The sequence below is a fragment of the Apus apus genome, chromosome 1 (genome assembly GCF_020740795.1).
Source record: "Apus apus isolate bApuApu2 chromosome 1, bApuApu2.pri.cur, whole genome shotgun sequence".
Lineage (NCBI taxonomy): Eukaryota > Metazoa > Chordata > Aves > Apodiformes > Apodidae > Apus > Apus apus.
In genome coordinates this window covers 138,281,233-138,294,458 of record NC_067282.1, presented here as the reverse complement: position 1 = coordinate 138,294,458, position 13,226 = coordinate 138,281,233, and the positions used below count along the sequence as shown (strand labels likewise).

Here is a 13,226-nt window from a genome sequence, read left to right as displayed (position 1 = left end):
TTAGTATGCCTGTTTGCTGTATGATACCTTCACATGGTATTTTGAATGAAATCTCAGTTGGGGGTTGGGAGGGCTGCGAGCTGGGGAGCTGTCTGCAGGTAGAATGTTCTTTTTGGTATGGTTGCATCTGTGAAGCTAAAGTCTTTAGCCAGAACATCTGAGATCATGAAAATTAGACTAATGTGATGAATGGAGCTGATTTCAATCGATTGCAGTATGCAGTCCAACCCACTCACAGAAAGTCATGAATAACAATTTAATTTAAAATGACAGGTGAGGCATTTGCTCAGCTTTGAACCAAGAATAATGAAGGTGGTTTGGTGTGTTGTCAGCCTTTGTAAGCTAGTTAGATGTAGTCCAAAACTAGGAGAAAACAAACAAACAAATAAAAAATCCCCTAACAATTTGGTAGACATTTGCTGCCATATGGCCTGAAAGGAATGGATTGTTGTTCTGTAACATCAGAACCTAACCAGAATATCTTCAGAGAGCTGTAGAAATAAGCAGGGAGATAGAAAAAGAAATTAGCATAACAAGTTAAATAGATCTTAAGCAGCAATTGAATTCAAGAGGGCAAGTGTTTTCTAATGAGTACTGCATCTTACTCTTCAAAGATCAGTGTTTATCTTGCAGTGTTATTTCTCCTTGAGTTCACTTTGATGTTAAAACATGGTTGCAGTACGTATCTACATGTGCATCTAGTTCTTTTTATTATCTATTGTGTCTTTTTTGATGAAGGATCTTAAAACCAAGAAATTAGAAGTGTGTTCTGGCTCCCCTCGCACAGGGATGAGATGGGGGCGATAGGGGGAGAAAAATTCTTTTTAAAATTTTCCTTCTTAAGCATCTCCACAGGGACAGAGCTTTCAAGAACTGGGTAGAGAATTTATCAACACATCATGCACAGCTAAAGCACAAATTGGATGCAAGAGCCTTACACAAACACGTTTAAGTCCATGTCGGGTTAGTGTAACCAAAAAGAAAGTACTGGGGCACCCTCTCTTGCCTCTCAAACACGTTACCTTTGAAACACATGTTGTCCTACCCTGGAACACCTCAAAGCACACATGGAAATGTTCTGTCTGTTGCTATTGTCTGAAAGATGGCTGATGATATCCAGCTCATGAAGGGTAACTACCTCAAGGTAAGTCATGAGACAGGCCATGGCAAGAGCGCTCCTTTAAGTCGTAGAGCTCAGGGTCTGGATGTGCTGAGGTGCAGCAAATAGCAGTGACTGGTGTGTGTGTGTGATTGTGTTCATGTGAGCTAGATTTCAGAATTTGTGGGGTTTTTTTGTTCTTGCACCATGAAACCAAGGATCAAGAAATGGAAACAAAACAGAGGGGTAAACAGCACCTTTTCTGTTTGTTTGTTCTTCAGGAAAATAAAGGAAAGTTTGGAGTGCTTCCCTGTTAAACTCAATAACTTGATCCACACACTTGTACAGATGTCAGTGACAAGTTCTGCAAAGCCTCCAGCTCCAGAGACTGTTCCCCAGCAGTGGATGATGCTGGACACAGAGAAATCAATCGCAAGAGCCACCATTTTGGGGTTCACCAAAAAGTCGGACTATGTGTGTATGATGTTCTTGCTTGCCCTCATTTGCCTTGGTCTTTAACGAGTCTTCTGTGAGCTTATATGCTTTCCCTCCTCATTTATTGAAGATCTGCTTGTGCCATATTAAAAGGATGACAGGATGAACAGCAGTGCCATAAGCAATGAGCTACAAGAGAGCAAGAACACCAGGCAGCCAGCTATTAGCAAGGAGCCATTAAGGAGAACAGTTCATGCCCTATGGTGAAAAATAAATCAAGAGCTAATTAAAGCATCCAGAAGGAAAGCAGGGCACAGAATTAGGAAGCCTAATAGAAATCAGAGGCTGTTCTATGGTGCCTTAATGGTGCATTATTAGTTTTCAGACACTGCAGTGATCTTTCAGTGTTTGAGTTGTATGCTATCCAGGCAAGTTTCTCCTTCTGTGCAGCAGACTATAAATTACAAACTGAATTTTCTGGCACTTGGCACTACATTAAAGAAAGGCTTTTCTATGGTAAAATCACCCTATATTTTCTCTTGTACTTTTTTTTTTTTAATGTGATTCTCTGATCATTTCTGTTTTCTGCCTCTCCCTTTTCCCCAATACAGCTGTATCTAGTCCAGGTGGTGCAAACCTGCAACGTGGTCACTTTTGTGGAAAAATCATTCGACCAGTTCTCAAAACTTCACAGCCATCTCCAGAAGCAATTTCCATCACGTGACCTCCCAGAGTAAGACAGCATATTAATGAATGTTATTCTGCTAAGTGGTTCTCTCTGTGCACAGATGAAAATGTGAGAAAATGTATGGCCAACATATTTTTAGAAACACAAAGGCAACATGACATATTCTATCAAGCCCTCTATTCCGACCCAGAAAAACCCAAGTCATAGACCATTGTCACTGTCTAACTTTTATATATTTTATTGTTCCTTTTTTAATGAAAGAAGGAGGGAACAGCTTGGCCCTGACAGGTATTCCTAAAATCCAAGGGTAAGTGGTATTGTATTAAAGGCCCAATGGGTTTTTTTAATAGTTTCTAATTCTGCATGATGCTGATCAAATCTCATAGAAAAATACATGTATTAATGCAAGGTAGGAATTTTCACACTGAGTAAGAACAGGAAAAAGCCAATCTCTGACACTGCAACCTTTTTACAAAAAGATGCACATACTCCCCAGCTGAGAAATAGGCCATAATCTTATGTACTGTCCTATCCCCAAAACCTGGTACTTTGTGCCTTGCACCATTCAGTGTAATATCTCTTGAAAACTATGCTAACATTAGTTGCCATAATTCTGAATTATTATTTTTTGCCCATGTGCATGTCTATTCCTGTTTTTCATATTTCTTCATAAGTTATCTTATTTCTTCACAGTTTCCTGCAACAGTGAGTCCCATGGTTTATTTCTGTCTTACGTAAAACAGTTTTGCCTTATGTAATGATTGGAATGTTTGGTAACAAAAGTGGAGTTATATATTCTACAAATATCATATACGTTTTACTGCATACATCATTAAGAACAGAGTAGTCCTCCCTTAAACACTCATACTGGCTCACATGATACAAGCCCCTCTTCAAGTTCAGTCTGAAAAAAAAAAACCAGTTGGCTTGAACCAAGCTGAGATTCAAGTGATAAACTTGAAAAATAGAAAGGTGTTGGAGGTCTGACCTGAATAAATAACCACAAACAACATGGTTTTTGCTTAAGAAACAAAGTCCATGAATTTCAGATCCAAATCCGGCATTCCTGCAAGCTTGTGAGAGGCATTCAGTTAAATAACTTTAGGTTAGTTAATTCTGGAGAATCTTTCTCCTACCTGAGGGGATTTTAATTTACTCCAATCTAAGTCATTATGACTGGCTGACGTGAATTGGTTTGAAGCAGTTGGTGAGAATCAGAATTTCACTAAACACTGAAAGTATGGATCATGGTTTTCATTTTGAGATATTTGCACACTATTCTGTTGTAAAATAATATATCTAGCAAGTACCGTTCACAATTTTTTCCTGTGGTGAGCAGAGCCCTTTGAAGGAAAATATATTTTTCTTTAACCTCAGAAACCCTGTAGTGAATGTCAAAAATAGTACTATAGATTTTTCAGATTACCTTTAATAAAATCCCTCACAACAATGTCACTGCAAAAGAGAGTTTCAGAACTCACAGAGGGATAATCTGTGTGTACTGTTGCTGTGTCTTAAGAGCTCCAGAGTTTTTTTGCTCCCAGCAGTAACCTGTCACTTCATGATCTTCCCCGAAGACTGTGTTGAAGCATTTCATTTTATGATGTTTCTTTATATGTATGTTCTTTAATGTTAAAATTTTGGGTTGCGTTGTAATGAACTTTGTCAATGCAGGGCTTTTAATGTATTCCAGATTTTATTCTAATACTAAAAACCTAATTATTTATAGGAAGTTATCACTGAAACTGCTATACCATATCAGACAGTTAGTCTGTCAGTGTCAGATCTCCAGTTCTGGCTCATGCCAGATGCTTCAAAGGAAGGAAAAAGCCTTGTTCCATAGTACAACCACAAAATCAGTTTGAAAATTTATTATTTAAAAATAAAATGTCTAATATTACTAAAATAATTGGAACTGCTAACAGAAAGGACTTGGTTACTGCTTTATATTGATTAATGAAATTGCATATATTAATGTCTCATTAGGAGAAAATAATGCTAAATACTGGCTGCATCACAAGAAACTGATGGCAAAAGCTTAAAGGTCTCAGCGTCTGGAATTTTGCTATTGACTTGTAAACATTCAGCCCATATTTGTAAGTCAAAACTCAGCTGCCCCAAGCAAGTCCTTGCACTCTAGCTCCTTCCCTCTTATTTGGTTTCAGAGTATTAATTGTGCTTAACTACTGGGTTTTTTTAAAAGGTCAAAAATCTTTTCACCAAGCAAAGCAATTAAGTGATGTGATTTATACACAGAAGGTTCTTCAGAATAATAAGTAGGAATTGGCATCTGCTGACCAGGTTGTCTGCGCATGGAGCAAGTTTGTATTTTTCTGATCTGCTCAAGACAGATGCAAAGCTCAAAATCAGTTTGGGAAGTTAATCTTTTCTAACACAAGTGTGCACACAAGTGTGCTCACAAGTGCAAAGTCAGTTTCAGCCACAGGTGCAATTCAGCAAAAGCATGAAGGCCTTTCAAAGAAGTGTTTGGTGTGGCACAAAGTTCATATTGTCCTTCATTATGGCAGAGTTATTGGTGCTATCAATCAGTTTCTGTGTCCTCTTTTTGGCCACTGTGCTTAGGAGGCATCTTCTGAGGGCCTTCATTTTGCAGCCAGAGTCCTCTCTTTGTGTTATGCAGTCTGATTAATTTTAAGCTGCTTCCAAACAGATCCTCCCTACCATCTCTTGAAAGAAGTGCTTTTTATGTCCCAGAGGGACTCAGACAATTCACAGGCTAGCTATGTGTGCCAAATGACCTGGGCTCTATTTTTATCTATGCAGCTCGCATGTGTCATCATCTTGGGTCATATCACTAACCCCCCTCATTATGCGTCCTGCAACTGCAATTTCATGAGGCAAGAACTGCCTCTTGCAATTCACTTGTACAACTTAGTATTCACTTGCCTAACAGAGCCCTGACCTTCCAGTGCTACAGGCAAAAGTAATCAAAAGGTCACACATACATACAGTGGGCTGCCATTGTCCTGGCCCACTGCTGTTTTAGCTGCAGACTGCATTATACCAGTGCTGAGTTCTCCCTCAGAAGTATTACACAAGATGGGTGAAGATTTGTCTGCTTCGAAAAAGAATTACAGTATATTGTTAATCAGTATTCTCTTCATAAAAGGCCTCTGTTACAAAACAAGCTTCGAAAAGCCCGAGCCAACAGGTCTAATTACAGTTCATAAAATCTAATTACATTGAACCTCTTGGTAACAAAAACGGTGGTTGATCATCTTCAGTCATTTTATTTTCACTAGGTGAGGCTGCTGTTTACCATTTTTACAGCTGGGTAGTTTGCAAAACTGGCCAGCGTTCCTCTCTAGGGAGGGGAATCCAGTGCTCCATGTGCTGATATTTGGCTGGCTTTTGAAAAGCTGATGACATCTTATCACTGAGCTGTGGAATTGGGTAAAACCTGTTCAAAGTAGGATCTGACCAGCTGCCTTTCAAAAGGCTGGCCAAGTGTCTCTTTCCAGAATTTTGCACTGCTAGATGGGTCTTTAGCCATTTGTTTGAAGCCTTCAGAGATTTCTTGAGATATAGTGGATAAACATGGTTTTACCAAAAAAAAAAAAAGAGAAAAAAAAAGAAAGAAAAAAAAATTAAAAAGTTTTTTAAAAAGACATGGTTAACTCTTAACATGAAACACAGCCAGATCACCAGATCAAAACTTCTACCTTTCTATATCACATAGATCAGAGGACATCAAGCATAATATTAGTTATGAGTCCCAATATTAGCAATCCATGTCACAAAACCCATTACATGCACTTTAGCACAGATGGCTTTTCTAGTGCTCCTTCAACCCGAGAGTGAAATAGTCTTTATCAGGGCAAGGTTAATATAAATTGATTATGTGTAACATTAAAAATCTAACCTTTTGACTGATCTAATGTGCATTGTCTCTTAAACACATAGATGATTCAAGTAAGGAAAAAAAAAAAAGTGGGGTTTAGAGATTTTCAATCACCAAAGCATTTGAAAATTGACATAAGGACATTCTATGCATATGTGGTTTATTTTCTAAACTGAAATGAAATTCATCTTAATAAAAAATCAGCAAGAACATTATTATTATTATTGCTTTTGTTGGGATTGATTTTCTTATTGTGACGATCATTTGTTTTCATATATTACTTTTATTATACTAGCATCTGAAATTACATATGGGATCAGGGACCTGCTCTGAAAAACTTAACTGCACTCTAAATAGCTGAGGCAAAAAAGCAAGCAATGATAAATTCATAAAATGTCACATTGTTGCTGTAAGGCTTTGGTATTCATTAGGGTAAGGGTTTGTATAGCATAAGCCCTGAGCTGAGATCAGAGATTTGTTGTGCTGTGCACAGTGCAAAAGATGGGGAAATTGGTGTTTTCCTGGGATCATAAGGGGCCAATTTTTAAAGGTATTTAGATAGCATAAAATGCAAATAAGTATCCTTTAGGCTTTTTTTTTTTTTAATTACTTTTAAAAAAATAATTATTTAGACAGAAAATGGGTACAGTGTGAAACAGACCAGCAAATTATTAGAAGAACCAGAGTCAAAGGGTAAACAATCTTCTCAATACTGTACCCATCCCTTCCACTACATGCAAAACCTCTTAGAAAGTGATAACTTTCTCCTGTTAAGTAAAGCTGGAAATATTTTCAGAATTATATACAAGAATACAAGAATTATGCTCACGAATATTCTTCTTTTGCAGGTTTCCCCACTCATCGCATTTACCTTTTACAGACCTTCAACATAAAAGAGTGAAGGATTTGAATCTCTATATGAAGCAGCTGTTAAGTGGATCCAGGAAACTGGCTAATGTGAGCACTTCCCATATTTATTTTATTTGCATAAGACTTTTAGTAACATTGTACCAAAAGATCCAGGAAGCTTCCCATGGCCTCATTAGAAAAAAAAAATTAAAAAATTACATAAATGACACAACTGTTTTGAGATGGAGTCATTGTAGCATTCATCAGAACTTAAGACAAGAATGACTAGAAAATAGTTTATTAGACTTGGCAGGGCATTTTTCAAAAGAACTTCTCTTCCTTTGCTGACATGGAAAAGCAGTGATTCACTGAATTTTGACAGTAAGGAGTAGGTTCTGAGGAATGCAATACATAAAAAAGGAGTAAGTTTTGAAACACTGAAAAGTCTGGTTTTGACAGTTATATAATGAGAAGTTCCATTCTTTCAGCCCAGAAGTACTCTTTATTTCAAAATTCAGTTAATGTGTGGAAGAAATTGTTTTGCAACCATAAGACCAAACCCAGAATGTTTCAGTTTTATCAGAATGATACATTGTGTCCATTAAAATTAGTAATTTCTCAGTTTTTATCTCTTTTTCTGAGATTTGGTGTTCTCCCCCTCTTTCAAAATGGAAAGCTGAAAAAGTAACAAATAGTGACTCTTCATTGTCTGGCCCCAGATGAAGCCTTATGCACCCCAGCATCATAAAAGCGAGACCAAGACCAGCTAACAGGGTTCATGCACCCCGGGAGGATGTTAAATTTTACACTGTCTCACTTTGAAAGTTGAATGGTCCATTACTGATAGTGATAGTGGGGTCTGAGAGAGAGGAGCATCTTCCAGCTGTTGTCTGGAAAGCTGTCTCAGACAGACAGGAAAAACAGTATTTTACATTAGCCTCTAGGCTTATGGAGAGACTAGTCAATTCAAGGGGTTCTGAGCACAAACTCATGCCTTGACCCTGCTGTTTCACTGTTGACACATTCTGTAGCAGAGCTTGTTCCTCTGCCCGGTGAGCCATGTCATGTCCTGCGGCCTCAGGGCCATAGCACAAACTGGGGCTGGTTTGTTTTAATAGTGTAGACAGTCTAGGATGCCAAAAGAGGCTATGACAGGGTGTCTTTTTTTCTCCAAAATTTCAAATGTCTTGAAGGAAGAAAAAATGTTTGCTGCCTAACTCTGTGACTTTCCCAGATGTGACTGAGTAATGGAGATTTAAGAGGAAATTGTCCATATGTAAAACAAAGAAGAGTTTTCTTATTAACATGAGTATAAATTCTGTGCCCTGAGTTGAAACTGAGATTTCCAAAGAGGATAGATAGCATCTGTCTCACAGTTAACATTTATCTTGGTATGGACAGCTGACTTAGGTGCTTGACTGCCTTGACTGACCTTGCCAAATAAACTGCACAAGTTGGGGTTAATTGTGCTATTTCTGTCATTCATGTTAGGGTCATGGGTTTATTTTACATTAGCACCTTTTGGTCACAGCTGAGAAAAAACTGACACAAGCCAGTGACCTAGAAATGAAGAGCTCTGTACCTTCTGCTGTGCTCTGGGCTGCTGTAAGATACATGGATTTTCAATTTGGGCCAAGCACTGCTGTGTAAAAGCCTCATCTATGGTTGAAAAATTAAACTGCATAAAGCCCTGGGATTGTAATAAAAACATTACCTGTCACACCCAGAAGCTCTGTTCTCCCTCCTGCTCCATCATCTGTGAATGGGCCAGTAATGAGCCAGAGCATGCTGCCTTGCCATGGGCCTTCTAATACCTTTCCTCCTCCGTTTATGGTCCTGTAGCATGTATCCATGGAGCTGGGTGACTTCTCCAAGCATCTTGCTGCTGACACACCAGGACACAACCACAAACAGGGTATTCAGAGGGAGCTGTGGACATATCTGCTTGGGGACATGGGCTGTTGTGGCTCTGAACCAGCCCAGTGGGTCTGCTCAGACATGCTGAACTGTGTAGTGATTGAAAACTGTTCCAGTCTGGTACAGCCTCTAATGCTGAACCATGAGGAGAAGAAAACAATTTTGTGTCTGAGGGGGCTGCCAGCTGCTTGTGTGCTGGACTTGGGGGGCATAATAATAAGTGGAGTAATGAGCAGATTGTTTCCCTCTGCAAAGTACTGTTGCACAAGGGAAATCATCTTGCTTACCACCATGCAGCTAACCTGGAATTCTAGATTATAACCTTTAAAGTTATTGATATCCATATAGATTGAACCATTATTTTTACTTCAATATGCTTCTCCTGCTGGGAGATATCAGAAATTTTAAAAATACTGACGTGTTCTGACCCAGTTAGAATAAGGAGACCAGTCAGTGGGTAATTTCCTTTGTATTCCCAGCTGAAGGCTTCTTTTTTTACTTTTCCCTTTGGTATGACTTTTTCAAAGATGTCATGGTGTCTTCTTGGCTTTACTCTGAGCAGAAGGCCAAGCTAGGAGGCTTTCTTGATAAAAATAAATACAATTATTTTGTCTCTCTTTGTGCTTTGGACAACTTTGCAGTCAAATTTGTCCTTTTTCTCAAATTGCCAGGGAGCCTGATGGAAACAACTTAGTGAGTTGTCTGTTTGCTGGCATTACCAAACTGTCATTCATGTGAAATAGTGAAACTATGTAGTAATAAATCATTAATTCAGAAATTTGTGAAGAAATATTGTAAGAGCAGATGCCTTTAAAACATTATTCCCTTTCTTTCTCATCTCAGTAATTTCCTTCTGCTGAACTGTACCTGTACAGTATCATAGCTGTATTGTAGCTGTATGGGATGCTGGAGCATTGTCTGAGATGGAGAGAAGAGTATTTATTTAATTATAAAATGCCCTTGCTGTCCCTGTAAACACATTACCTTGATTGACTAGACACCATTTCCAGCTCTGAAAAATTTAATCCAGTTCACACAGGACTGACTGCACACTTGGTTCTACCAATTAAGTAATGAAAAATCTTAGAAATAAAGAAAGACTTGAATTATATCCAAATTCCTTCCTCAGTCACACTTTAAGTGGATACTTTTTAGTCCAGACTAAATTCCGATTATGAAAATTGTGTTATAAATAAGAGTAGGTCAGAATGTCACTGACCTTTTCTGCTAAATGGTTTAAACAAAGGATGAGAGGTGGAAAATAGCTGCCTTCTCATTTTCACTGTAGTTCAAATGGAGTTGAATGTTTCTTTAAACCCTTCTTTAAAGAATAGACACTTCAAGCCACCTTTCTCTGTATCTGAATTTCATTATCAGATCAAATAGTTGCAGAAACATCAGCTGATGGAGATATTTGCTGTTGGACTGGTTTGAATGCTTAGATGTGCTAACATCCATCCCTATTCAAAGCAATTTTTAAGTCTGTGGTTTAAGTTGAGTATAAGCCTCATTCACTGACTTCCTCTTAGACATTTGTTAAAGAGTTGCCTAGAACAGGAATGATTTTCCTAAATTCAGGTTAAAACTTGGTTATAAATAACTATACCACCAGACTCTAGATGTGAACAAGAAGCCACATTAATTACATCAGTCACTAAAATGCAGAGGTTGATGCACCTCCACTGTCATATTGAATCATTTAGGACAGGATCAAAAACAGGTTTCAGAACCTTTTTTTAGTTTCATTCTACTCTCAAACCAGTGGCAATCTGTGTGATCACACCATAAGAATATTTAGTTTTGTGCCAGTTGCCCCATTGCTGACTGGTTCATCAGCTGCATGTGATGAAATGACTGGATCTTCTAGATCGATCAGCAAGGCAACATGCTCAACAATGTTTGGACTCCTGGAGTTTTGCTTCATTAAATGGTAAAACAACCAAGTGGTGCCACCAATGAGAGGGGAAGCATCACGGAAAGATAAATTGAAGGTTGGTAACACAGGAGAGGACAAAAATACACATTATAAAGTATAAATCAAATCTATGACAAAAAGCAACTGCTGCAGACCACTTTTACATTTTTCTGTGTTTCATGCTTAACTCCAACTGAGTGATGAGTCAAATGGAGAGTGCAGCCCAAATCTCATAACATATTAGATATAGATGAGGCCGGGCCTAGTGGTTTGTCATTTTACTGCTGTATGGTAGGAGGGTTTTACACTCCCTGGGGACACAAAAGCAAGGTATGGTTCCATTAATTTAGTCTGCGCTTGGCCCTAGTGTCAGACAGCAGAATTCACAACACTGAATGTCTTCATGTTTATCTTGAAAAGACAACTTGCATCTGGCTTGGGCATTGCAAGGAAAAAAAATCTAAAAACTAATCTAAAGCCATGTTTTATATATGAACTGTGCGCATTTGGTACTATCAGCCAGCTAGTAACATTCTATGGATAATTTTCCCATATTTCATAATTTAGAAGAAGTGGCATTTGATTGGTGGATTTTGTTATTGATGACATAGCTCAGAAACTAAATGTACATACTGGTCTTGAAGAGCTACATAGCCTTAAATACACATGTTATTTGTCCCACCTCATAGATTGGTTTTGTGTGCAAGTGCAGTGGGTTTGGATGCTTCAGGGGATTTATTTATCATGGGGGGATGGGGCTGGCAAGCATAATAGTAAGTGCAGGTACACAGTAGGCTACTCAGTAAATAGAAATTAGGTATATTGGGGTTTGACTCTAAAATTTTTCAAGTATCCGGATTCTCTAAGAACTTCGCAGCCAAAGAAAAACCTAGTGCAAGCAGGTAAGCAGTGACAGTGTATCACCTATAGATAGGTTCTATAAGCAGCTTTATGGTGATTTACAGGCTGTGTAAAAGGGCTTTTAAGAGGCTGTAAATGGAAATGATTGTAAACTACCTTCATTCATTTTCAAGTATACAGTGAAAACCAGGACCACAGTGTTGTTCCAGGGCGACTAATATTTTACACTACAAAAGTAATCCAATTTGCTAAGAGCTTCCCATATTTCACTTGCATTTTATTCACTGGCACTACTTGGGACTTGCAGAGATGAGAAAATAGCTCCCACAGTGCCTGTGTGGAGGTCCATAACACAGTGGTACAAAGTGCATCTGAGGTGTGTGGGTCCTTTGAATTCCCACCACTCACATACCCCTGCAGCAAAGCATCCAGTGGAGCCAAAATGGGGAGGGTTGAAAATCCTCTTTTCCACTGTCCTTTCCTGAAGTTGTAACAGCCACAACAAGGTCAGCTTTTTCTGGTTTCTTTCTTTCTTTCCTGCTGATTCTTCATCCTGTTAAATTATAACAGGTGCATGGGTGTTCTCTGACCCCAAATCTACTCTAATACAGCTGAAAAGAAAGCTGAAAGCTGAGGACAGGCTGGTTTTCTTTCTAACAAAATTTAATCTGGCTTGAAATCTGGCTGTGTTTCACTAACAGCAGAGAGCTTTTCTAGGTATTCTCTCATGGAGATCAATAGACAGTAGACAAATTCTGTCATGCCACAGTGGTGCAGGGCTGTTCCAGCCCCTCCAGTGCCACTGAAGTTGCTTATTTCAGTTGTATCCTAGTGCAAGGGAAGGTAGAATTTGTCCTTATTGAGTTTAACTGCTGAAAGAAGATCATGTATGAGTTCTAGCCAGACCAGCACTGATGCACCCATACATATCTTGGCTGCTCCCCAACGAGCTAATGTTATTTAGTGACCTGGTAAAACATCAACATTACCTATTAACGATTGTTGTCTTAGTAGGTAAGAATGGTTAGACAAATGATTGGAGGCTTTCCTAAAAATCTTTACATGGTATTTTAGGGAATTTATATTTACTGATTTAAAAGTAAGAATTCCAGGGGGGGAAAAGGGTAGGTGAGTTCTTGTGGTCATCATCAATGTCCACCTGTCTGCCAAGACTTTCACGGTCTCTAAAATTCCCACCTATAGACACATGTTTGTAACAATTGTTTATTTACAAGTGGGCTCTATCCACCGAAATACAGTGTGCTTTTGATCATACATACGTTCAAAGCTCTGATGTGCCTGCTTCTGTTTAGCTGTGTCACTAAATGCATGCTTAGCTCTAAGCATACGCTTCAGCTCCATTGACAGGAGTCCCATTAATTGAAGTCCCATTGATTTAGGAATCACCTGAAAGTTCAGCGTGTTCTTTGGTGATCTGCTGAGAAAGGGTGAATTTAAGAAGCTACTTATATACTTTGCTGGTGGAGATCTAAACAGTGGACTCCTGCAGCAGGCAGATTAACAGAGTTCAGGGTGAAACTTATGAAAGTGTTATGAATAACAGTGTGCAAAATTCTTATTGCCACTAACACACAGTAGA

The 13,226-nt window shown here is 38.7% G+C and overlaps 1 protein-coding gene across 1 annotated transcript in view; it reads left to right on the top strand.

The window, feature by feature from the left end:
- Window positions 1–13,226, top strand: part of PIK3C2G (phosphatidylinositol-4-phosphate 3-kinase catalytic subunit type 2 gamma) — a 201,110-nt gene that overhangs the window by 154,955 nt on the left and 32,929 nt on the right. The window contains 4 exon segments of the mRNA XM_051642625.1: window positions 1,381–1,573; window positions 2,146–2,275; window positions 2,487–2,529; window positions 6,933–7,041. Of these exon segments, the coding sequence (XP_051498585.1) occupies window positions 1,381–1,573; window positions 2,146–2,275; window positions 2,487–2,529; window positions 6,933–7,041 (475 nt within the window).